The 27,175-nt window shown below is 46.6% G+C and overlaps 1 protein-coding gene across 1 annotated transcript; it reads right to left on the bottom strand.

The window, feature by feature from the left end:
- Positions 1 to 38: 38 nt before the first annotated feature.
- KAT2A (lysine acetyltransferase 2A) lies at positions 39 to 26,915 on the bottom strand. Its single transcript, XM_083582747.1, is given in 19 exon segments — positions 39 to 3,427; positions 4,493 to 4,577; positions 5,791 to 5,854; positions 6,000 to 6,036; positions 7,747 to 7,861; positions 8,380 to 8,523; positions 10,362 to 10,472; positions 11,639 to 11,765; positions 14,296 to 14,504; positions 15,741 to 15,877; positions 17,155 to 17,265; positions 18,000 to 18,106; positions 19,344 to 19,535; positions 20,568 to 20,749; positions 21,058 to 21,147; positions 22,472 to 22,617; positions 24,532 to 24,655; positions 26,603 to 26,860; positions 26,862 to 26,915. Coding segments are annotated over 19 exon segments (2,472 nt in total). The 5' UTR covers positions 26,901 to 26,915; the 3' UTR covers positions 39 to 3,233.
- Positions 26,916 to 27,175: the final 260 nt, after the last annotated feature.

Genomic DNA, 27,175 nt, shown 5'->3' with positions numbered 1-27,175 from the left:
AACCTACAATAGTTGGTCAAAAAAGAAAGCAACACACCTTTTATATTTCAGACATATTATTATTTTTCCTTTTATGTATTTAAAAAATGGAATGGCAACATTATTGAAAGGCCCAGAGTGGTAGAGTCAGGCCCTGCAATTGTACAGGTTAAGCACACAAATGTGGTGGACATAAGGCAACAGTCACTTAAGAGAAGGCAAGTGGATCGTCACTCAAATGCTTCCCCCCCCCCTCTCCATGCCCCTTTTATAAGGTTCCTCAGAGGCTTAAAGGACAAAAAACTCCTCTGTAATTGAGAGGAGGAAGGGTGATGAGCATGCACAAGGTTGGAGGAAAAGACTGGGATGAAGTGGAAGATCTTTGACTTACTTCACAAAGCAACCTTTTTTTCTTATTCAAATTTGCAGCTGAGGGGGTTACGTTTTACACTGAATACCCCAGGGAAAGTGTTAACCAGACGCACACAGCCCCAACAAAATGATGACACTGGCAGCAAGCACTTAAAACAGAGTATATTCCACCTGGGCAAATCACCCTGAAGCAGGCTGGATAACTGAACACAATCTAGTTGTCCATCCACCCCAACTTTCCAACCCTCCTTTCCCATTACCCCATACCTACTGAAATGTGGGGAACCTTCAGATGTTGCTGAACTACAACTCCCATCAGCCCTAGCAAGTATAGTCAATGGAGGGGGGTGATGGGAGGGGGCTAAATGTTCCCCACACATGTGCTGGAAGGGAAAAAGTGAGTGTGGGTGGGCAGCTTACAATTCCTGTATTAAATATACAGGCCACCAATAAAATGCCACTATTATCTATGGCAGCCTCTCTCAACTTTGGGTCCCCAGATGCTCTCATTATCCCTGACCACTGGTCATGCTGGCTAGGAATGATGGGAGTTGCAGTCCATCAATATCTAGGGACCCAAGGTTGAGAAAGGGTGTTACACATTTGTTTTTCTCACCACCAGACCCCAGAAATTATTTCAACAAAGGCCTGCGATTCTTCATATGGGGTGGGTGAGTGGGGCTTCCAGATGCTGTTTAACTACAACTCACATCGCCCCCTGGCCTTTGGGCTTTGCTGACTAGGGCTGATGGGAAATGGAGTCCAATAAAGTCTTGAGGGCCCTGGTTCCCCATGCCTGGCTTAGGGCGTTTGATGTCCTCACAATTGTACTCTCATGGCCAAGAGAAAAACAACTGGGCTATAATTTTGTTGCACCACATGGTGGCACAGATATTAAGCATCACAAAATTTATAGGGTGCCTGAGGAGAGCGGCTGTGCCAACTTGGCAACTTACCGCAAGTCATCAGAACACCATGATCATTTTAAAGTATCTGGTTAACAGCAAAACTGGCTGCCTCAATTTCAGAAGAAGAAGAAAACAAAGACCCTCTCTGTACCTCCTTTAAACCAAGGCATGAGAAACAGCAAATATGGCAGACACTCACAGATAAATGCATAGGAAAGTGTGTGTTGAAGACAGGCAGGTGGGTGGGTGGAGCTCCAGTGAGAGGGACGGAATCATTGACACCACTGATACCGAGTCAGAGTTGTGTTCCTGATTATTTTGCCCCACCAAAGCTTGGCTACTCTTGACAGAGTGGGAGGGAGAGTGTCTGTGTGCAAAAGTTGTAAGTGCAGAGATGAAGACTAAACTCAGATGCAGCGGATCAAATAGGTGTGGGGATGTAAGTGCAGGACAGAAAATAATCAGGAATGGGTCACACGTTGTGGATAGAGTGATCAGACAGCCAAGCAGGGGTGTCCAGCAGTGGGGAGGGGTCACAGCTAATTCTGGTCTGGTATGTGGTATGTGGAGAATTTACTACTACTAACACCACCAAGCGGTGGGGTGTAAAGTTCCAATCCAGTATCAGGCTTTTGGTAAGCGTTGAGAGGGTAAAATCTGGCAACTGAGCAAGGGGGTTATTCCCCCCCCCCCATACCCTTTTCTTGTTTGCCCACCTCCTGCAGCTATATACTGGCTGCATTCACCTGGCAGGTCATTCAATTTTCACAACGTTTTCCTAAAAGTTTACTTTCCACATTGTATTTGCACTTTCACACAATGTAATATCCACTTCTGGAACCACAGAGGAAAGTATAGGGCAAGTTTAGCACTCATTTCTACATTATTTGCAAACAGACCCTTCCCCCCGCAAAGCAAATTACACATAAATGAGCACTAAACTTGCACTAGAGTTCTGGAAGTGGCTTTTAAGTCAGGTGAAAATTCAGATATAAAGTGGAACTTTTAGGGGAAAGTCGTGAAAACGGAATGAGCTGCCTGGTGGAATGCAGTCACAATTTAGCCTAAGGTTCAAAAGGGGTCCTTTCCTCTACAGCAGGGCTTTTCCCAAACGTGGGTCTCCAGCTGTTTTTGGACTACAACTCCCATCATCCCTAGCTGGCAGGACCAGTGGTCAGGGATGATGGGAATTGTAGTTTCAAAACATCTGGAGACCCACGTTTGGGAAACACAGCTCTACAGGACAGGCCAACAGCATTCAAACAAGATAGTGGGAAGTTGTGAGTTAGCCAAAAACAAAAAGAAGGGCTTCTGTTTTTCATGGTCCCATCAATGGCTTTTGAAGAGAGGGGTGGGGAAAGAAACCTCTTTATTGCTGAAGTCTGTAATAAAGTCTCCCCAACTCTCCTGGTCCTCTTCTACCCCTCAAGTGCTCCTTTTCTACATTCATATGTCAAGAAGAAATGGCTGAATCTTAAAGCAAGGATGAAGTGCAAGCAGGTGAAAAACTCTCCCAACACATGGAAGCACAAGAAAACCCACAGACATATAAGGAAAAAGGGGGGCGGGGAAGAGGGCTTCTCACATCCCTCATTACATGTTTCGGATGCATAATGCAAGGTTTCAGAATCTTTTTCTGGGGTGATCTCCCAGACTACTCCCACACGGCTCTCTGCTAAGAAGGAAGACCCAACGGATGGAGTGATAAGGCTCGGAAATTCGAGAGGGCCGATGGCAGATCCCAGTCTGTTCAGGGGCAAGGAGAAGCATGCAACAGAGATGGCACCCGTGCGCATCCCACGCCCCCTCACGTAAAAGGAAAAGCTCTTTTATCCAGCCAACCCCAGGTGCGGTTTGTGCGTGAGACGCGGCAAAAGGCAGCAGAGAAGCGGCCAGCTGTTCGCCACAAGCCGGAAGAGAGTCCCCACAAGATGGAAGGACGGAGGTGGGGGGGGGGAATAAGCCCAGATGCTGCTACTTGTCGATGAGGCCCCCTTCCTTGAGCTTGAAGTAGAAGAACTTCTCCAGGGTGTTGGCGCACTTGCAATAATCGCTCTCGGGGGGGTTGTACTCGCGGCAGTTGGTGATTATGCGCTGCAAGTCGGCGATGAACAGCTTCTTGGTGACGTAGTAGCGGTTCTTGAGCCGCTCCGTCATCGTCTTGAGGTCTGATGAGGCAGGGGAGGAGGCAAGGGGGTTGGAGGGGAGAAGGTCACTTGTGCAGGAAGCGTCACCAGTGCAAAGCAGAATTTTTAAAAAAGAAAAAAGATTCTAGCTGGAAACTGCTAATCACATTCTGTTGCACGTGGCTTGATATCAAGATAGTGGGTTTTTATCACAATTAGCTTAGCAGTACACCAGGATGTTTGTGTTATCATTAACACTGCTTTGTCATTTATCACTGGAACCATTTTGCTTTTATATATAATTGCCACTGAGGGTTGTTTTTTTGTGGTACAGTGGTACCTTGGTTCTCAAACATGCTGTATCATACAACTATAAACAGCTTCCCCCAAGGCGTCCTGGGAACTGTAATTAGCTAAGGGAGTTGTTACGGGACTCCATTCCCCTCAGAGAACTACAGTTCCCAGAGTTCTCTGGGAAGAGGAGTTGATTGTTAAACCACTCTGAGAGCGGTAAGCTCTATGAGGGGAATAGAGGTATCCTACTAACTCTTAGAGCCCTTACTAACTACAGTTCCCAGGATGCATTGGGGGTGAAGCCATAACTGTTTCAAGTGGTATGATAATGCTTAAAATGTATAGTGCAAATATTTACAGCAATAAAAACGTTATGTAGTGTGCTTATGCCTTTCTATCATCAAATGAGAATTTGTATTCCTGTAAGAAGGAAACTCTTTGAAGATTTTTTGGGGGGGAGAAATCTATCCCTAGGAGGATTACACATGGGGCAATGTAATGAACAACAGTCTCCACCTCTTCCTAACCACAGATACACGAGCGAATGCAGCAAAAAATGTCAAGATCACACTGAATTTACCTTTCTAAGCTCATTTCTGCCCTTAGCAGAATTAGGAACTCTTTTAATGTATTGAACAGAAAAGCGCCAAGTCTCAGGAATTTGAAATCCACACCCCTCACCCCTGTGGCACAATTATGATCCAGGAACTAATCTCCATCAATTCTGCCATCTGAAATATTTTCACAACAGCCATACTGACTCCACCTTACTTTGATCAACCCTCTAACCAAGGGCCAAGTCAAACTACCTACCAATGGGGAAACGGATGATCTCATAGTAGTCAGGAGCCTCAGATTTCTTGACCGGTTCCATGAACGGCCAGGCGCTGGGATGAGTCTGGCCAGAAGGGAGAAAAAGAGCCAGTTAGCTAGAACAGTAATGCCACCTTTCCAAAACAGGGAGATTAAATACATTTATTAGAACTAACTGAGATCCACAACATGGTGTGAAAGCTTTTCAAGTAACACAGTTCTCTGGCTAGAAGTTAAAAGAAGATTAAAAAGAGAAACTGTGATGTTGGCAGAGGGCAGGCCTCAGTCAGAAACATTTTAAAAAACCTCTTATCCCCTTTTACCCTTTTAAACATCCAGCCAGAGGAAGAGTTCTGTGTAACTCAAAAGCATGCACACATTATGAACCTCGGTTTTAATAAATGGAATAGCTTTATTCTCCCTGTTTAGATCTTTTTTTTTTTTTTAACGGTCTTTAATCTATTTTGGAAATGGTCTCTAGTTCATAAAGTGCTGTTGTTGTTGTGAAAATTTGCGTGTGTGAGCTAAACAAGGTTGATCTTTTGAGAACAGAGAAACAGCTAGGAAAAACAATAAATGGGCTGGAGCCTGAAAAAAGTTTTCAGTTTGCATTTACAACAAAACAGCTTTTTAAAAAAATTTAGTGCATCTTGCATAACTTGTATGAGTGTAAAACAAAAGACCCTTACACCACCCTCAATCTGCCTCCATTCACACCATGAGCTGGAGAAAACCTCCAGCACAGGAGCCTAATTATCGAGTCCAATTTGGTCCTTCCCCAGCCCACGGAAGAAGTGGTTTTGATCCAAACTGCTTCCTTTGAATGCACGATTCTTTCTTCTGCAGGCTGCTGCAGTGAGCTCCTCTGAAGGTGTGCTCCAAGTGTATCTTCAAAGGCAGTTGCTGTAACTACCGACCAGCTGATGCACACTTACAGCGATGCCTTTCGAACTTTGGGAAGGTGTGTCAATCACCTGATGTCAGGTGATTGACAGGTGAACACTCCCACCCACCTTTTCAAAGCTAGCCTGCTGGTGGGCAGGGGAATTAGGGATTCAGTTCTCTGAACCAGATTCAGTTTGTCACCCCTGTTACACACAAACCAAAAATGCCAACATATTCTGAAGCTGGGCTGGGTAAGGATATCTTTCCCCAGTTATGTGTGGGTTGGGCAATACCGAGAAACTAGGACTGTAACATGCAACTATTTCTCCACTACATCAGCTGGAGAAATCTTGCTTGCACCACCAACTCCCTGCACCGCCCCACCCCACCAAACTGTCATTCAGACAAGTCACCTTGATTTGCGCTAGGAGGTTTTTCAAGGTTGTATACAGCTGGTCAGGATCCCTGAGCTCCTTCCTGCAAGAGAAATTCACAGTCTACAACATCAGCTAATAAGAGAGATTTGAATGACTCTCTTAAGGTAGGACCAAGATCTTGTTGCTGCTGCAAGAGAGAGGAAGTATTGCGAGGGGGAGAACAAGAAAATTGCCACACTACTTACCCTTTCTCCTTCCCCAAGGGCTTCCATCCCGTCTCTCCTGGAAAAGAAGGAGAGTCCCCATATCACTGCAAAAGTAACAAATGACCCAGGACCAGCTCAGAAACAAGCAAGCAAGCAAGCAGCAGTCCCCACAGTGCTGGAGTCAATTTGTAAAAACACCACATTTGTACACGTAGAAGATAATGTATTTTGCTTTTTAAAAAAATTGGGCAAAAATTGGGGGCCCTCTTGTATATGGATAGTGAATGCAGAGAGGGGGTTGCGGGCATGCGGGCGATTGGGTGCAGCTGCAGAGAATGGGTGTGCGATCTGTGGCTGCAGTGAGGCTTGCAGGGGCTGTGGCATGCAATTGGCGGGTGCAGCAAGGTGTATGGGCGATTGGTCGCAGTGACCTCCCCAACAACAGAAGGGTGACCTCCCTCCAAAAACCTCAACAACTCAGGGCGATCTCCCCCCTGCAACATTGATTTCTTAATTTGGGGTTCGAAAAATAGGGGTCCTCTTATACATGAGGGTGTGTTATACACGGAAAAATATGTTAAGGGTGGGGCTTCATATTTCCCTGTGTCTTTTATCTTACAACACAGGCATTCCTCCTATCCTAACCCCAGATGAGTGAGTGCTGGGTGAGGTCGCCTTCCCAATAGATGTCCTTTGCTGAAGGCACCAGAGTCCGCAGTGTCACCTGGGGAGAACATTCTCTCTAGTTTTATACCTGGCTGTTGACCAGACTCTGAAGAGAACAAAACACAGCTAAAAAAAGCAAAACACGGCCAATGTGACCCCAAATTAGGGATCTGCTGGGGATCACAAAAGGCCCTCTACCTCCAGCTGCCCCCATGACATATCACACACTCCTTGGTTGGTCTTCTCTGGAGGAGAGAGGCCGCTGAAAGAGGTACCTCTTTAGAACAGAGGAGTATTGGCACCATAATGGTGGAGGCAATGGGGAGAAGAATTATTGGCCTCTTCTGCTAGACACCTGCCACCATGCCTTCACAAGGATGTACAAAGGGCCTTGCTGGATGAGGCCAATGACCTATCTAGTCCAACGTCCTGCTCTCACAGTGGCCAGCCAGATGTCTGTGGGAACCCCACAAGCAGGGCATGAGTGCAACAGCACCCTGCCCACCTGCAATTCCCAACATTCAGAGGAATGCTGCTTCTGACAGTGGCACAGAACATAGCCGTTGTGGCTACTAGCCATCGGCAGCCTTGTCCACCATGGATTTGTCTAATCCATTGTGTTTCCCAAACCTGGGTCTCCAGCTGTTTTTGGACTACAGTTCCTATCATCCCTGACCACTGGTCCTGCTAGCTAGGGATGATGGGAGTTGTAGTCCAAAAACGGCTGGAGAGCCAAGTTCAGGAAACACGGGTCTAATCCTCTTACAAAAACATAACAAGGGCATCTTGTTATGCTGAACCCTTTCAACAAGCTTGCCGTGGCGGCAATCCTTGATGCCTGAAAGCAGTGAAGGGGTGCAAGGTGAGAAAAAGGTACGCCCAGGTTCAACCTTCCCCAACCTGGTGGTTGTTGCTGGACTACAACTCCCATCATCCTTGACAACTGGAGACATTGGCTAGGCCTTGATGGGAGCTGGGGTCCAAAATACCTGGAAGGCCACAAATTGGGGGGAAGCTGCCAGAGATCATGGAAGAAGTTGCTCCCATCACAGCACTATTCACGCCACAAGCCATGCTCACTCTGCCAGAGACTACCCAGCTACCACCCAGCTGCACTCACGGATGCCTGGTATGCTTTCGATAGGGATATGCCGAACACCTTCCTTGAAGCAAGTGAGGCCAGGGTAGACTTTGCGGATCTGGGCCTGCTTCCTCTCTATCAACTTCTTGATGATCTGTAGGGAGAAGAGAGCAGGTGATGCACCTTGGACTGCCATCCCCACAGCACACCCCCTGCAGGACCAGCTCCAGGGGAAAGGCCATAATGGATCACCCAACGAAGGGCTGGTTAAACTTGTGTATTTGCAGAGCAGAGGGCGGGCGACAGGCCAGAATCAAAAAGGCATGTTTCTCTGGGTTGCCGACATTCCGAATTCGACACAAATACAGCATGTGATGTTTTTTGTTTCAGAATAATTTCTACTTCAGGATGGGATACACAGGAAACTGCCATCTACAGCGTGAGAGCATTGGTCCATAGAGCTCAGAACTGTCTACACTGGCAGGTAGTGGCTCCAGAAGAGGTACTTCCCAGTCCTACACCTGGGGATGCTGGGGACTGAGCTTGAGATCATCGGCAGATGCTCTACCACTGAGCTACAGCCCCTCCTTGAAGCAGCCACTGGTAACCTTCTGAATACTGAATTCTGGGCACAATTGCACATTTCACCTCCCTCCTTTTCTACCTCCTCACCTCCTTCTGCTTCTTGATGATATGAGAGAGCTCTGTGTAAGGGATCCGGGGATTCAGTTCACACTCCATCAAGGTGGCTCCCTCATAGTCCTTGATATAGCCAAGGTATCGGCTCTTGGGGACTTTGATGTCTTTGGAGAAGCCCTGGAGGCCACACATAAAAGGCCCATTCATTTTTCAGAACAAATAAATTAATAATAATAATAATAATAATAATAATAATAATAATAATAATAATACAATGGTACCTTAGGTTAAATACGCTTCAGGTTACAGACTTCGCTAACCCAGAAATAGTACCTCGGGTTAAGAACTTTGTTTCAGGATGAGAACAGAAATCGTGCTCCTGCGGCAGCGGGAGGCCCCATTAGCTAAAGTGGTGCTTCAGGTTAAGAACAGTTTCAGGTTAAGAACGGACCTCCAGAACGAATTAAGTACTTAACCCGAGGTACCACTGTACCACCTTAGCAAAGAGAAGCACGAACCTATTCATGCACAGAGATGGTGCCCTTCTCTCGCCTGAAAGCTTTGACCCTAGCTCCCTCTTTCCCTCCCCAACACAATGGAAGTATCTAGTCCTTACGAGGATGGAAGAGGAGGGAATGCTGACTCAAAAGCCAAGGCTCCAGCATGCTCAATTAGCTCTGTGCAAAACAGCCACCTTCTGCATTGCGCCACTGAAAACGTCTCTCACACATGCACTTTTTAAATGTACACTGTCTTTGGCATTGAGAACCGATAAGGCATACCTAGTCTGGTACATGTTGAGCACATCAAAGCTCACATCTATATGTATGAGATTTGCAGACTCAAAGACTTGCTTTTGAAAGCTCTGCGGACTTCTCCTGCCCCAAAGCGAATGCCTCGTCTCCCCACATACACGGGCTCTTTTATGTGGAAAAACTCACTGGTATGGAGTATCAGCATCTCTTTTTTTGTTGCCCTTGGCAGCCATTTTGTGTTGGTACCCACAGCACTTTAACACCACGAGTACTGGCACCTCATAAATATTTTTTTAAGCAAAAAAATTACTGGGTCTTCCCAATCGCCAGCCCTGACTTGCACCTTTCTGTTCTAGGTTGAAAATCCTCTGGGGAGCAACTGTGATCCTTCTTTCTGCACAGAACTGTGAAGAGCTTCCCAATCCCACAGGCAAGCCATGAAAAGGTGCAGGTGGCAGTTTTCTCATTTCACTTAATATTAACCACCCACTTCTCTCTCTCAAAAGGAAACCAAAAAGCAGCTAACAGAAAAGACGGTCAATGCAGCCAACATAACCACAGCTTGGAACCAGGCTAAGGCCCCATCTGCACTATGCATTTAAAGCAGTATTACACCACTTTTAAACTGTCATGGCTGCCCCCTAAGAATCCTGGGAACTGTAGTTTGTTAAGGATGTTTAGATTTGTTAGGATACTCCCTATTCCTCTCACAAAGCTACCATTCCCAGACTGTTGTAACGTTCAATCCCTCTTCTCAAGAAACTCCAGAAATTGTAGCTCTGTGAGGGGGTTCAGGGGTCTTCTAACAACTCTCACCTTTTACAAACTACAGTTCCCAGGAAGTCGTGACTGCTCTAAATGTATAGTACAGATAGGGCCTGAGTTAGCTGCACAATACTTTTGCCCTACCGAAACCAATGGGGCAAATTAGCCACTACTTAAGTCCCACTGATTTTAACATGAACCAAATACAACTGATTAAGTCTGGGTCCAACCTATTATATCAAACTACAGGCGGTAATAAGTTCAATTGGCAAACAAAATTGAGTTTCAAAGCAGTATCATGTGACAATATACCTCATAGGAATTGCTTGACAGTGCCTCAGTTCAACAACAGAATGAACAAGATTTCAATAACCATTATAAATTCACTGCAAGTCCTGTCACAGAGACCACTGGAGAGGCACTTCTGAGTTCTTTATGGAACCATGAAGGCAAAAGCTGGCTCTAAATAAACCTTCATCAGTGATGCTGTAGTACCTGCTTCTTGAAATAGCCAATGGCATATTCATCAGCATAGGTGAGGAAGTACAGGATGCTGTGCTTGATGTGGTATTCTTTCAGGTGATTCATCAGGTGGGTCCCATAACCCTACAAAGAGACATAAGAGGGAATGAGGAAATCATGAGAGTGGCAAACCGCTGGGGGGGAAAGAATCTGATGACTTGAGGATTCATGCAGGAAGACACAGAATATCATTAAGCATGGCAAAATTAAATGAGTTCCATTTAAAATTGATTCTGGGGTAAGTAATGGCCAATTCTGAGGTAATAAATATGGAACAGTGAATGCCATAAGCATGGGCACATTAAATTACCATTGATTTTTAATTAATTCTGAGGGGGAAATTTTAAAATTCTGAGGAAATTAAATTACTATTCTTCTGGCATTAAGAATCTAAAGTGAGGTATCAGTATAATAGGTAGACAGATACATACCTATCAAACTTGAACGGGATAGGAAACAGTTCAGTGTGGACTGAGCATGCTAAAAGCAATACTTCTGAGCAATAATCTGAGTAATGCTTTCTATTGGGGAAAGAAAACCAGGAAGGGATAAGGAGTGGAATCCTGAACAGCAGAATGCCACACAGTAAGCTGCAGGTCCCAGTTGTACGGGTATGTAGACGCAACCTGCATATAAGTGCAGTGTGGTTTACTTGAGCGGGACATTTAAACACACACACACCCCAACCATTTTTTTGGATAATTCAGGAGTCCTCTGGAATGAAATTATCATCATAATAACTTCATTATTTGTACCCCGCCCATCTAACTAGGTTTGCCCCAGCCACTCTGAGTGGCTTCCAGCACATATAAAAACATAATAAAACATTAAAAAGCTTCCCTAGATGGGGCCGTCTTCAGATGTCTTCTAAAAGCTATATAAATAAATAAATAAATAAATAAATAGTAATAATAATACTAATAATTTGAAGGAACCCATTTCTGGCCTATCCCTTTCCCCATATTCCTGCCCAATATGCCCTCCATTCACAGAGCAACTTCTTTATTAACACCGACAGCAATATAGTTAGAGGGGGCGGGGATGGTGAATGATTTCTAAATTTGCCCTCACTTTTCTGGATGCTTTGCACTTGTTTACGATCGACTGCAGGAACTCAAATGCTACCGCAGAGCTCAATTCCACCCCTTGCCCTGGGCTACTGCCCTTCCTGGCCAGGTAGAATCACACATACACATAACACAAACACACCCACCCCACATCGTAACACAATCCACCTCCAGCAACCCTACCTTGACTTGCTCATTGGACGTCACAGCACAGAAGACAATCTCTGTGAACCCCTGGGTAGGGAACATTCGGAAGCAGATGCCGCCGATCACCCGGCCATCTTTGATCAGTGCCAGAGTCTTGTGTTTGCTGTGAAGAAAAGCAGAGCAATGAATGGAAGTGTCTGGACTGCAGAGGAGCCGTAAGCTCAGAGGCACGGCATCTGTTCTGCGTGCAGAAGGCCCCAGGCTCAAACCCAAGCATCACCAGCTAGGGCTAGGAAAGATTTCTTGTCTGAAATATTGGGAGAGCTGCTGCCAGCCAGCATAGCTAATTCTGGGCAAAATGGGCCTACAGACTGATTCAGCACCGTATAAGACAGCTTCCTATATTCCTATGAGGTGAATGCTGAGCATCATTATTCTCTCATCCCACTCTATACCTTTCCTGGACTGAATTGAATAAAGGGATATACAGCAGTGTTGCATAGTGGCCAGAGCATTAGACTAGGACGTGGGAGACCAGGGTTCAAAACCCCCACTTGGCCATGAAGCTCACCTTGGGCCAGTCACTGCCTCTCTGCCTAACCTACCTCACAAGGTTGTTGTGGGGACTAGATGAGGAGGGGGAGAAGAATGGACACCACCTTGAGCTCCTTGGAGGAAAAAGGTGGCATATAAATCAAACAAACAAACAAACAGTGACTGCCTGTAATCTGCAAACAATCCCCCCCCCACACTTTTAACAGTCCGAGCTTCTCTTGTAGAATCCTAGAAATTTGAGGGATCTTATTTTGTTCTCCCTGTTTCACCTGAACAAACTGAAATTATCCAGGGAGGCAGGAATGATTGTTACACAAGGTTAAGCCTGAACGCGGATAAACCCTCTGTCCTTTTATCAGAATAGACAGGAGAGGCACCGCTGGCAGTATGGCACAACAAACCTGCAGGCCACCTCTGCCTACAACCCAGGAAAAGTGAGCTGCTGCAAAATGTTCGCAAGCATTCTAACATAGGGATGGGGAACCAGTGGCCATCGAGATGCTCTCAGCAACTCCCTACTGCTCCTGACCACTTGGGGCCATGGTGAGTCCTCATCCCTGCTCTAACACCTAAAAATAGCCTTTTTGTCAAGATGGAAACAGCAGTGTTGGGCGTTGGGCTATATATTGTGCTGAACACTAAAAGAAAGGAATTGTGAATTATTTTTTCTGTTTAAGCATGGTTTTCTTCTGTCAATCAGGTGGCGTTTCAGCGGGAAGTGTCAACCACAGAATGCTGCGACGGAACTGTGTCCGGCCAACTTACAGTGGTACCTCTGGTTACGTACTTAATTCGTTCTGGAGGTCCGTTCTTAACCTGAAACTGTTCTTAACCTGAAGCACCACTTTAGCTAATGGGGCCTCCCACTGCTGCTGCTGTGCCGCCGCACGATTTCTGTTCTCATCCTGAAGCAAAGTTCTTTTTTTTTTTTAAATGATATTTATTAGAGTTTCAAAAAGAGTTACAAAAGTAAAGAGTTACAAAAAGAGTTACTGAAGCAAAGTTCTTAACCCGAGATACTATTTCTGGGGTAGCGGAGTCTGTAACCTGAAGCGTATGTAACCTGAAGCGTATGTAACCCAAGGTACCACTGTACTTACAAACGATATTGCACAGTACAGCGAGGGGGAAAGAAGAGACTAAGCAAGAGGTTTTCAGCCTTTTTGAGTCCACGGCTCCCTTGACCAACTAGTCATACCTCATGTTACGTTTGCTTCAGGTTGCGTCCTGCGGCGACCCGGAAGTAATGGAATGGGTTACTTCCGGGTTTCGCCGCTCCCGCACAAGCAGACACACAAAATGACACCACGCACATGTGCAGAAGCGGCGAATCGCGACCCGCAGGTTGCGTTCTGTTCAGGTTGCGAATGGGCCTCCAGAACGGATCCCGTTTGCAACCAGAGGTACCACTGTACATTCTTTCTGCGGCACCGAACAGTGGGGCTCATCAGCCCTGTTCTGGCACCCCTTGCCTGCAGAGCTGGTAGTCCTTCACCCCTCCCTTGTGGAGGGTTCCCTCAGCATCCTTTCCCCTCCCCCCCAGGAGTCCTCTGGGTAGCCGCAGCTGCCGCCCCTGGTCTGGGGGGTGCTTCCCTGGTCTGAGCTGCCCACCCTGCCCCAAGGAGAGAGGCCTCCTCACACTGCCCCACAGGGGCCTGGGAAGCACCCCCTGGCCAGCCCCAGAGGCACTGTTCATCTGGGGAGCTTGTAGCCAGGGCTGCTGCAACGAACTGCTGTGCAAGCCTTTGGGAGATGCAAGAGGGCATCAGAGGAGGGAGGGAAGGAAAGAGGCACAGAGGCCAGTGTTGCTCGCGACACCCCTGACCATCATTCAAGGCACCCCAGGGGGCCATGGCACACTGGTTGAAAACCACTGAACTAAGCTGTTGAACAGAGGCTCAGCTCACATCCTAATTTGGCGGCAAACCTTTTGTTGAAAGTTCTGGAAACAAGTCCCTACGTTCATATTCTTCGAGTCTTTACTTGATAAATCTGCACTGATTTTTAAGTTTTCCCAATTCTAAAGACTCAGGGTTGGAGGGGGGGTTTAGTGTTGTGGTGTTAATACAGCACCTGTCTTATGACACACCTGTTCCTACCCGCAACCATTGACGAACCAGGGCCGTTGCTCAACTTACGGATCAAAAACCAGACGGGTAATGTACTCCTTGGGCATTCGAGGCAGCTGGTGTGAAAATACATTCTGCAGCCCAACCAGCCACATGAGAATCTTCTTGTTGGATTTCTGCGAGAGCGAGTTGCCGATGACATGGAATTCAATGATGCCGCGGCGCTCCTCTAGGCGGGCTGTCTCATCCCGGGCTGCATTGGCGGAGAGCAGGCTGGTCTGGGAGCGAAGGAAAAACAGAACACTGGCAGAACTCGTTAATGCTAACATGCAAGGTCTGAAGGATATGGACCATTATATTAAATTTTAAAAAAATTGAAACCTGTATGTGATCTGTGGATGAGGGGATTAACTTGTGACCTGACTCATGGCTTTGCCTACCTGGAAAAAAACAACTTGGAAGGCGTCACAAACTAATTAAAGGAAGATAAGGTCAGAGAAAATTGTTTTCCTTGAATCTTTGGGAAGTGTATGTGGACTGGAATGCAAATCGAAGCCAACACCAAGCTTTAATTAGCCAAGGAATGCTTGATATGTTTTTTCTGTTTCATTATACTACACTCTTTCCTTTGTGTGTGTATTATCATTCTTAGGTTTAGGTACTTTCCTCCACGTATGATGATGATGACGATGATGAAGAAGAAGAGTTTGGACTTGATATTCCGCCTTTCACTCCCCTTAAGGAGTCTCAAAGCGGATAACAATCTCCTTTCCCTTCCTCCCCCACAACAAACACTCTGTGAGGTGAGTGAGGCTGAGAGACTTCAGTGAAGTGTGACTAGCCCAAGGTCACCCAGCAGCTGCATGTGGAAGAGGGGGGAATCGAACCCGGTTCACCAGATTACGAGTCCACCGCTCTTAACCACTACACCATGCTGGTGTACGAGGAGCAGAACCTCTCCTTGTTGTTTTTAACCAAAAAAACACTAGTTGAAGATAATGTTATTTCATGTGTCTCAACCCAGGAAGTCTCTCCCTAAAGTTCCATGAGCACTTGGGGCTGAAGATCTGCTTGGGTTCACGCAACGGGCTGGAACTGAACCATACAATTAGCGTGACAACTGCTGAGATTGTTTTGCTGTATTCTGTGCCAAATGTGCCTTACTAAGCCTTTCTATTAGCCACACAGACTCTCCCCAGGCCACACCCCTTGCTGAGGGGCCTGCACCCTTCTCAGATGTCTTTTGTCTGGCTGGAATGTGTCAATGAATGCCCCTTAGCTTTCTGGCATGGAGGATAAAGAGGAGTGAGTTGAGTGCAGGCAAAAAACTAGCCTGCTCACAAAGGTAAAATTTACATTCACTGATCTGCTCACTTTTGCCTTTGGCCCTGGCCAGCAGCGGCCTATGAAACCTGAAATGTTGCCCCCCAAAAGACCGTGTCCCTCAGACTAAAAATTGATTCCCCAAAAGTTGGTGAATATCCACTCCTTTATGCCCCTCCTGCTTGCCATACCTCAGGTCCCAGCATGGCTGCTGGATCTGTGATAGTCAACATCACTTCGTTTACGAGCTCCATTGGGATGTCACCCAGCACGCGAATCCGCTTCGCATCCTCCAGCGTCAAGCTCTCTGGAAGCTTCCTCTTCTCACCTGTGCAACAGGGAAAAGGTATGAGGCCTCAGGCTCTATCTACGCCTATGCCAAAAAAATTATAGTAGGCTGAAGTGATTGATGTAACTCCCAGAAACGTTAACTTCTCACTCTTTTTTAACAAACACCATATGCATAAATCTGATTCTGAGTTTTACTCCTACGTGACAGGTGGCTTTGAGCTGCAGTGTCAAATTTAAGACGCGGTTAAATATAGCTTATGAATGGATTGCGAGTAAAACAATACTTGTGGAGCTGGGTTCCAAAACCTGGCCCTCATGGGCACCACAGCTCCCTTAGATGCTGCCTACCAAGGCCCCCTTCCCAATGTTTCTTTATCTATATTTATAAAAAGGAGGGTTTTTTGGTTGGGGGTCTTATCTGTTGCCTGTTTTCTTTTGTCTGTGTTTTATTTATTTGGAGCGTGTTGGTGGTTTGCCTCTCACTGGAGAGTGGGTAGGTGGCTTCTGAGCATCCCCAGTTTTTCTTCTGCAAAATGGGTATTTCACAACTAGCTGGAGGCAGTATGCTTCTGAATGCTGGTTACTGGGAATCTTCAAGTGTGGAGTGCTGTTGCACTCAATTTGTCCATGCAGGCTTCGCAAAGGCATCTTGGTCCTGTATACCTGAAGGAGTGTCTCCACCCCCATCGTTCAGCCCGGACACTGAGCTCCAGCGCCGAGGGCCTTCTGGCGGTTCCCTCATTGCAAGAAGTGAGGTTACAGGGAACCAGGCAGAGGGCCTTCTCAGTAGTGGCGCCCACCCTGTGGAACACCCTCCCTTCAGATGTGAAGGAAATAACCAGCTATCCTATCTTTAAAAGACATCTGAAGGCAGCCCTGTTCAGGGAAGTTTTTAATATTTAACGCTGTATTGTTTTTAACACTTGATTGGGAGCCGCCCAGAGTGGCTGGGGAAACTCAGCCAGATGGGCGGGGTATAAATAATAAATTCTTATTCTTCTTATTATTATTAGTTGGCCACTGTGAGAACAGAATGCTAGACTAGATGGGTCGTTTTCCTGATCTAGCAGGATTTATTTTCATGTTTCTTGGATTTCCAGCTGTGCCCCCAGGCTCAAGGAGGCTAGGGATGAACCAACGGCTTTTAATTCAGTACAAAACCTTCTGAGTTTGCAAAACTCTTGGCTGGTTGTTCAAGAAACACTTTTGCAAAGGGAAAAACAGATGTCTCCTAGCAAGGGCTTATTATTAAGCCCTTCGCTGAAGATGTTTGGCTTGGACATTCTCCAGACACGTCTACACTACAGGCTTTACCTGGCACAGAATCCAATGAGCTGCCATCCAGGTTAATGGAAGCCAAGGAGGAACTGCAGCTCAGAGATTTGCTGAAGAGAGGAGTGCTGGCTGCAGGAACGGTGCTGATTGCTGCATGGGGAAAAAACAAGAACACACAGCCCTATTAAGAGACGAAGCAGCTGCAACAGAAAATGAAGGAGGAATTGTCTGACCCACCCATACCTGCCTCAGGTACATAACATATAGCCACAACAAGCAGCCAACTTATACTGTAATACCTTTATTTTTATCCCATTTTAAGGGGCTCAGGGTGGCATGCATGGGTTACCCCTTTTTACTGAGGTTTAGAAAGCACCCACCCACAAGTGCTGAATTGCAACCATCTCCAGTCATGGTACCTTCGGGTGCCTGTCTAAGGACCATCAGCTTTGAGTGCTTCAGGAACTCCTACAGTGCTAGGAGTATGACTGGATCTTTAAAGAAAGCTAAACCCACAATGGTCATTTATAAACGCTTATTGGACTGCTGTAATGTGGATGTTCAGGATCTTGAGACAAAATGAATAGGGAACAGAGAGCCCAATCCACACAGCCCAATCAGTAGAAAGTTGATTAGGAATTTATGGGTTGTAGCCAATACCAGCCCTAGTCAGAGCAGACCTACAGGTTTTTCCCCCCTTTTTGATTGCAGCAGGCCCCACGTACAAACCACCATTTAAAACAACCTTGGGTAGCAAGACTGCGCAAGACCCCTGCCTGACACTTTGGGGAGCTCCTGCAAGTCAGAGCTGACCAGTGTAAGGCTGTGTCACAGATTTGCATGAGGAAGGCGGCTGCTAAAAAAGGGTTCCAAGAGATACATACCTGGCCGGGGAACGAGTGGGGTTCCTTCTGACGCTGGCATAGTAAAGTCGGCCTCCCAGATTGGTGAGCTCTCCCCATAGATTTCTTCCTCGAGCATTGATAGAAACCTGGGTAGAGAGAAATGGAGGGAAATCAGCAGGGCAAAACATATATAGGAGTCTCATGAACCCCAGTGTCAATGCAGTGGGGGCGGAGTCTTTAAGCTTCAGGTAAAGGTAAAGGGACCCCTGACCAGTAGGTCCAGTCGTGACTGACTCTGGGGTTGTGGTGCTCATCTCACTTTACTGGCTGAGGGAGCTGGTGTACAGCTTCCAGGTCATGTGGCCAGCATGTCTAAGCCACTTCTGGCGAACCAGAGCAGCACACGGAAAGGCCGTTTACCTTCCCACCGGAGCAGTACCTATTTATCTAATTGCACTTTGACGTGCTTTCGAACTGCTAGGTTGGCAGGAGCAGGGATCGCGCAACCGGAGCTCACCCCGTCGCGGGAATTCGAGTCGCCGACCTTCTGATTGGCAAGCCCTAGGCTCAGTGGTTTAACCCACAGCGCCACCTGCGTCCCACAAATCCCAGCTGGGTTAAAACCCCCACCTTTTAAAAATGGAGACGATGCTCAACCTTATGTAGCTGTGAGTGAGTCTCCCTCAAGCCTCCATTCTCACATCTTTTGACTTGGTGTCAAAAGAGGACACCAAGTCACCAAAGAATAATCCCATGGATGAGCTGGAGCCAAAGTATCATGAAAGTGAATGAGAAATTGGGACTGGCCAACCCTACACCAGATTTAGGCCTCATCTGTGGTGTACATTTATATTAGTGCCCAGGGGAGCTGACTTGGACCCCAGGTTATGGGTGCCCATGATGTCATGCTGCGACATGACATCATGTGCACCCCCTGGCCTTGGAACCTGACTTCTGGTGGCACCAGAGGTCAGGTTATGAGACCTCGGACATGACTTCCGGTGCTTTCCAAGGCACCAAATGTTGTGTTGGGGGTCCTGCAGTGTGGGTGCTGAGCACTCACAACAATTTTGTGGGTGCTCGGGCACCCAGAGCCCCTTATAGTTAGCACCCCGTCAGTGTCACACCACTTTAAACAGAGCTACGATTCTCAGAGCAGTTTAACCATCAACCCCTCTTCCCAAGGAACTCTGGGAATTGTAACTCTGTGAGGGAAATATGCCTTCAGACTCCTCAGAGCTGCCATTTTGCACCCAAAGTGTTGTAGCCAACTAAATCTATTAATTTCAACGGGCCTATTTTAAATTGGGTACCAACAATGGTACCACAACCTGCTGCAGCTGCACGGCCCCCTTTCCTGTAGCTTCATGGAACTGGCCTTACTTGGGGAAGTGGGTGAGGATGAGGGTCCGTTTCTCTGGTACCAGCTTGTCCTTCTCCACGCGGAACTTCTCCAGCAGCTGCCGGCGAGTCACCGTGAAAGTGGACTTGAGAAGGTTGCGCCCAAACACCTGGGTGGTTTCGTAGCGTGGGAGGCTGTCGCAGCTTTGGGGGACGTGGCAATAGCACAGCCACCTAGGGTGAGGGAAGGCCAGAGAGGTATCACAGGCAGCGAGGACTTATTAGCGCAACAGGGGAAAATGGGATTATTAGGTCACGGCAGTGTTTCCCAACATTTTCTTTCCAAACTTGGGTTTCCTCAAAAACCTCCTCTACCTCCCCAAGAGCACATGCCTCCAGGTGAATGGGCAGAATCCTGACATACAACTGAATCAATGCAGTCCTCCATTCCTCTCTGCCTGTGTGGACTAGGGGACCAATCCAGCACCGTCTTGGGTAGAGAACGAGTACAGGCCATCTCAGACGCCCTCTTTAAAAATCAGCCAATGGGGGTAGGTGGCAAGAGTGAGAAGAAAATTTGCTGAGGTCAGAACATCCCATATACAGTTGTACCTCAGAAGTCGAACAGAATCCTGCAGCCAATCAGAAGCTGTGGAAGTCCCGTTGGATGTCCGGCTTCCAAAACAACGTTCGAAAACCAGAACACTCACTTCCGGGTTTCAATCGTTCAAGAGCCGAAACATTTGACTCCCAAGGTGTTCGGGAGCCGAGGTACAACTGTACTCTCCTACAGCGTTCATGATTAGGGCAGCAGAGTTTGGGCAGTCGCTATGACTTCTTCCACTGGTGAATGAAAAGTGACTCTGCTTGCTGCAGGATCAACTCCCTCCCTTCACCTCTGGCTCCCATCTGAGCAGCACTGAGGAGTTGTTGTTTTGCTGTAGTTATTCAGGAAATATGGAAATGCAATTGCCCAGAGGCGTTCATCTTTATCAGTAAGTCACCAAACCACACTTGACAATGCAAATGAGTCATTGGAGATTAGCCCTGTTGTTGTTGTTGCTGCTGCTAATAATAATATTAATATTAATAATAATAATAGTTGTTTATTTTATTTTATTTATACCTCGTCCACCTAGCTGGGTTTCCCCAGCCATTCTGGGTGGCTTCCAGCACATATAAAAACATAATAAAACATCAAACATTAAAAACTTCCCAACACAAGTTAAGACTTGGGCTCCGCTTTCTTTGCTTCCCCCAGCTCACCTGGTGTAGTTAACCTTGTATGTTGCCACATCGTCATTTTGTGAGCGCTGGCGGAACTGAGACGGCGTTTCCAGCTTCCAATAGTTTAGGCACAGAAGGAACATCTTCGACAACTCAAACATGGTCTGTCGCTCCTTAGGGGGCAGGTGGCTGAACTTGTACTGCACAAAGTTTAAGACACCCTGAGAGGGAGAACAGAAGGCCAGGTGAGCTATAGCAGCCTTACACTTCTGTGGGGTCTCCGGCATACTTGGTTGCCATCCGAGCCCTACCCCCCAATTATTATGATTTATAAAGTTGTTAGGAGGCCTCTTAGTTCCCTCACAGAGCAACCATTCCCACAGTTCCCAGTGAAGAGGGATTAATTAAACTACTCTGAGAATTGTAGCTCTGCGAGGGGAATACAGCCTTTTCTTTTCTAGGCACAGGGAGCCAAATATGTGTTTTAGAAGCACCCTGGCATTTTACATCTCTCAAGGCATCTTTTTACCTGTTCAATGTTTGGTTTTTCGAAAGGGGGGCTTCCAAGTGAGCCCTCAACAACTGGGCGGCTCATCTGGAGGATGCATTTCCTTAGGAGCTGTGGAGAGGGGGGAAAGAAATTGTTTCAATTTCAAGAAAAAAAAGGGGGGGAATCACCCATTATTTCCTTGTAGTTTTTTTTGTGTAATAATTTTTTATTGAATTTTCAAAAGTTTGAAATATACTTCAATACCTAATAAATTTATATTTTCTCGACTTCCCACTCCATTTTCCGTGATGTTTTAATTCCTCCCCCCTGCTGTACAATACCTTTTCTCTCTTATACCAACACATTGATACTATATTCTTCTATTCCTTCTGTCGCTCCTATTTCAAATCCTGCTCATGAGCTCCTTGAGATGGTTTTACTAGTTCTGTCTAAGATGTTCCAAGGTATGTGGGATGCCCACAATCTATTTAGAATGGCTTCCATCTAAGGTGCACAACAAGTCCATGCCAGCGCATCGCAAGTTCAAACCCTGGCATCTCCTGGTAGGCCCAGGAAAGACTAGAGAGCTGCTGCCAGCCAGTGCTGGGGAACCTGTGCTCTCCAGGTGCTGCTGGGCTCCAACTCCTAGCAGCCCCAACTAGCATGTCCAATGGTCAGAGATGACCGGATGGTAGCCCAACACCAACTGGCAAGCCATAGGCTCCCCAGCCTTGGTATAGGCAATGCTAAACTCCAGGGACCAGCTCAACACAAGACATCTTCCTATGCTCCCACACTTTTCCACACTGGTCTCCAGTTATTTCTGCATTAGTATTTCAGAACCAACTTTTGTCACAATTGAGCAAACAAGGAAATATGGGAATTAATATGACAAGGAAAACAAAGCAACAACAAAGTTGGGGGCAGGGGAGTGGAAGGCATAGGATCTTGAGCAAATGTAAAATGGTATCAAGACACAAAGCTCATGCAACCATCTTCGCAAGTCCACACCCTCTGGAACAAAAGCAGCACTCGCCCGAGCTGATCTGCAGAACTGCATGGACACACTGCAAGGGCGGTGGCTGCAGTCTCCTTTCTATACTTTATGTATTCTAGGAGCACTCTTGCTATTATTTCATTTACAAATTTATAATCTACATTTTCATAAAAATACAGCAAGTCGTAATATAAGGATAAAATCAACAACAGATCCATAAAACATCAACTTACTCCAAGCTTATATGTACAGTGTTTGTTTCTGTGTGTATTTCTTGAAAACAAATAAAAAAATACAGTTAAAAAACCAACAACCAAAGCACTGATGTGAAAAAAAGATCTTGAGAACTTCCTTGTAGTCAGCTGGGTTTCTGCTCTCCCCACCACCCGCCCCACCAGAAAACCCCCAACCACCACTATGGACATTTTGCAATGCACTATTCCTCTTTGAGCTCACCTTAAACAGGTAGAAATAAACTTGCTTGGTGTCTGTGTCCTCTTCCTTGTGCACTGACATGAAAAGGTTCTCCACATCTACTACCATCCCCAGAAGCCGATTGATCTCTTCCTCAGAGACATTCTCCAGGTGAGACACATGGTCAGCTGAGGGCAGGTGAGAGAAATCAGGTCATGGTCTAACCCAAATGGGATGGAGCACAACAAAGGCTCATCATCCATCCACCTCCCACCCCGCCACCATCCAGACACTCTCTTTATCTAGCAACTGGTGGGACTTATCTACATTATATAGCTCTGCTGTGTGCAAGATTCTGTCCAGGACGGAAGGGGGACCTGTGGCCCTCCAGCTGTTGCTGGACTACAACTCCTTTTGGCCTCCTCCTACCCCCATTTCCTTTTCTTCACGTGTCATGTCTTTTTAGAACAGGGTTTCCCAAGCTTGGGTCTCCAGCTGGGGTTTTTTTGACTACAACTCCCATCATCCCTAGCTAGCAGGACCAGTGGTCAGGGATGATGGGAACTGTAGTCCAAAAATAGCTGGAGACCCAACTTCAGGAAACTCTGTTTTAGAAACTTCTCCAGCCTGAGGGCCACATTCCGTTGCAGGCAACACTCTGGGGGCCATGTGCCAGCGGTGGGTGTGACTAAAGGCAAATGAAATCTAAGCAATGGATGCAACTCTTACCTTTGTACAGTACAATACATGCCAGCAACCAGAGATTTCAACATACACACACACACTTCCACTCAGGGAATTCAAGAATTCAAGATCACATTTCAGAGAAGCAAAGCAGGCAAGGAGGGTGTAGAGCAGGACTGGTGAGGGCTGTGACCTAAGGGAGAGTCTCAAGGCCTGGAAGACCGCACCTGGCCACCCTAGAAGTTTTTGGTGCCAGGACCATAATAGCAATGATCTCTGTGAGAGACTTCTTTTGGCTAAAGTACAGGGTATAGCTGTCATAAAAGATTATACACACAAACATTTGAACACCACTCATTGTCCACCCCTGTTGTACAGTATAGTGGTCAGAGTATTAAAGTAGGACAGAGGGCAGTGAGTTCAGTCACAAAACACACTGGATGACTTTTGAGTCAGTCACTGCCTCTCATCCTAACCTACAGTGGTACCTCAGGTTACATACGCTTCAGGTTACAGACTCCGCTAACCCAGAAATAGTGCTTCAGGTTAAGAACTTTGCTCCAGGATGAGAACAGAAATTGGGCTCCAGTGGCACGGCAGCAGTGTGAGGCCCCATTAGCTAAAGTGCTGCTTCAGGTTAAGAACAGTTTCAGGTTAAGAATGGACCTCCGCAACGAATTAAGTATGTAACCCGAGGTACCATTGTACTTCATAGGGTTGTCGTGAATATAAAATGATAGGGGGAACCACGTCCACTGGCCTGAGTTTGATGGAGACAGACTGAGATAAAAATGAAACAAACTGTTTTTATTTTTTTTTTAAATAACCACCAAATAAAGTCTGATATCCAATATGGAATTTGGCACCCAAAGAATCGGAGCTCTTTCTTTTTTTACCTTCACATATAATACAAATGTAAGGGTGCTGTCACGTAGCAGTTCATCATAAGGATAGTGGGGTGATGGTGGAGGAGTGGGGATTTTGCACACCTTGGGGAAAGTAAGTGGGATTGGTGGGCAAAGCGAGCAGGGACACGGTCTCTGCCGCTTTTTTAAAGAGAAGGTTTTCCGTACACTGCTTAGAGACAATCATAACTAAGCAGTACTGTATATAAACTGTCAAAATAAATACTAATAAACAAATAAAAGTAGGAACAGCCAAAATAAGGCATTCAGAAGTAACAGGATCCAATCTTATGGGTCAGGGAAAGCCTGGGCAAAAACATGTTTCCACCAGATGTCTGAAGCAACTAATAAAGGATGCTTTATATATGGCAGAGCAGAAGGGCATTTTTCACAGTACAGCATCAATTCTGCTGGTGGCAGACTTGATGGGGAAGTCCACTTCCCGACTCCAAAGTGCCTTCACCTGGGCTGAGAATAAAACAGCCTGAGAGAGAGAGAGGCTTGCTGAGTTACCTAGCGTGTGCCCACAGCTACGGCAGGGCTCGCTGAGGTTGGTGACCGTCTGCTGCAGGTCCATACGGGGGGCTGTGGGAGGGTTTGGGTTCTTCCACCCATTGCATTTGCAAGAGTCATTAGCCTGGAGGAGTGGGGAGAAAAAGAGAGAGAGAGCAAGGCTGCTATGTGTAGAAAAAACTGGGACAACGCTCACATCCATGAACACCATAACTAATATGTTACAGGTAAAAAGCTGCTTTAATAAAAGCAGAGCCATGCTGAATTTTCACTCAGGCATGTTTAAGGCAAAAAGAAAAGGTGCTTTCAAGGGATGTGAAATGTACCCTGGATTGGGTTTCGGGGGAAACACACCAAACTTCACCCCCTTTTGGCTTCATTTTTCCTGGCTGTTTACACCCATTGTTCTACTGATCTGCTTCTGCACCATTTTAAAAATTTTTTATTTAACGTACAGAGCTACCAGTACCTCTTTTCCCTTCACTGCGAGATCCTATCCAATCAGAAATTTATTGCTGCAGACATGATGACGTATCATAGAGCTAGTCAGATTTGACTATTTATTGAGACCAGTGTGAGTAAACAGAGATGCAATGGCATCTCTCTGAAGCCCCTATCAGACTCCAGTTGTGCCAGAATGTGCTTTGGCAGGTGCAGCATGCACCCCACAGACAGCAACACAGTGCAGACAGGCAGGACCTATATACTTGGATGAGCGTCTGAGCAGACACTTGCCGCTTCAGTGTGCTGAACTGCCGCAGCACAGAGGAGAGTTGGCTCAGGTGGACAAGGCAATGGGAATGTGTTTCCTCCCTCTTTCTGTGTCCATTTTTGCTTCCCATAAAATCACAGCCACTAAAAATGGGGAGGGGGGGATGCAAAAATGTTTATGCAACTTAATCGGTTCCCTCATTGTTTTAAGGCAGAACAGAGCCATGCTATGTGGTGCCTGTTACGGAATGCACAGTCGCTTCCCACACATATCACTATGCTGCTGCAAATGACTGCAAAAGGAGGTTTGCAAAGATACAGTGGGAATGACTTCATCTGCCTGACTGCAGAAAAGGGACACAGGAATCCTTGAGCAGAGATGCACAACTACCAGAAGTGGGAAGCTGAAAAAGCCAAGTTCTATTTCATCACTCACAATTACCAAGCTCCAGATACTGATTTCCTTTGATTCATCCACATATTTAGTACTAGATCAGGCATAATGGGTTGCATCCAATGCTATTCCTACTCAAGAGTAGACCTACTGAAATTAATGACTCTTAGTCAGTCATGCCCATTAACTTCAGTGGGGCCACTCATGATTTAGAATAGCACTGACCACAATTGGAAGTGCTGCAATAGCTTCACTTTTTGTGGAGATGCATTTCATGATTAGAATTAACAGCTATGACCAACGGCATGCTTCCTGCCATAAAGCTCAGTACTGCTCTTTCAGGTGGGGCAGATACAAGGCTTTAGAAGAGTTGGAAGGGAAAACAAGAATCATTTAATTCAACCCCTTGCAATGCAGGAATCTTTTGCTCAACGTGGGGCTCAAACTCATAACCCTGAGATTAAAAGTATCACACTCTACCAACTGAGCTAGAGATACTACATATTTCAAGATTCATTTCATGATTGTTTTTTAAACATGCATATTATAATAATTACTGTATTGTTATTTTTAAAATGGGGCTATAGCTGAGCAAAATATAATAAACAGAAGATTCCAGGTTCACTCCCTGGCATCAACAGGCAATAGATTTCAGGCAGGCATCATCCAAAAGACCTTGCCTTAAACCACGGAGGCCCATTACCAGAAAATCAGAGCAGACAATGTGGACCATATGGTTTGTTAGGCAGCTCCTTACATCCAAAAACATTTTATTTCCAACTGTTGCCGTTTGCCCATAGAATTCCGGGGTATGGGCTATTAAAAACGTAAACGAACATCCCGGACAAACAGATACAGCTTCTATGTCTGCAACATCTTTTCTGGTCTAGAGAAAGGATGCAGCTATGGCTGGACCACGTAGCCGGGAGGAATTCCCAGTCTTTTGATCCCTCCGGGCCCCCGTACCTTGCAGGCTGAGAACACCCCTAGCTTTTCCAGCTTCTTTGCCCGCGGGAAGCTCCGCGCATGCGCCTTACGCTGGCTCGCGCGCTGCTGCTGGCTCAACCCCGGGCGAACCGGATCGCTGCTGCTTCCTCCGGCTCCGCCTCCTCCCACTACCGGCGGAGCCGTCGCCGCAGACACTGTGGAGACGGAGGGAGCGCTAGCCTGCGGGGCCCGGCTAGCTTGCGATGAGACCTCCGGCTCCGCCATGATGCCCGGGACCCCTCCGAGGCGGCGTGGGCGCGTGGGCGCCACTGCGCATGTGCAGGATAGGGGTTCTGGTGTGGCTATTGGCTGGAGGCTGCTACGCAGCAGCACCCCCCTGCCACCAGTTGCATGCTGGGAGATGTAGTTCCGCAGGTATCGGGCTACTTGAAAAGGAGAATCAAGGTGCGGTGGGAAAAGGGGAAACGTGACCTCTGTTCCTACTGAAAACAAAGACTGAAAAAAAGAAAAGATGAATGCTGTTTACTCGTGTAGAAATATGGGAATGAAAACACGCAACATAATTTTGTTTAAATTAAAATATGTATGTAA

The sequence above is a fragment of the Podarcis filfolensis genome (assembly GCF_964270895.1).
Source record: "Podarcis filfolensis genome assembly, chromosome: 13".
Taxonomy (NCBI): Eukaryota; Metazoa; Chordata; class Lepidosauria; order Squamata; family Lacertidae; genus Podarcis; species Podarcis filfolensis.
Note: the sequence above shows the minus strand (reverse complement) of the source record. Positions and strands in the feature narration are given on the sequence as shown.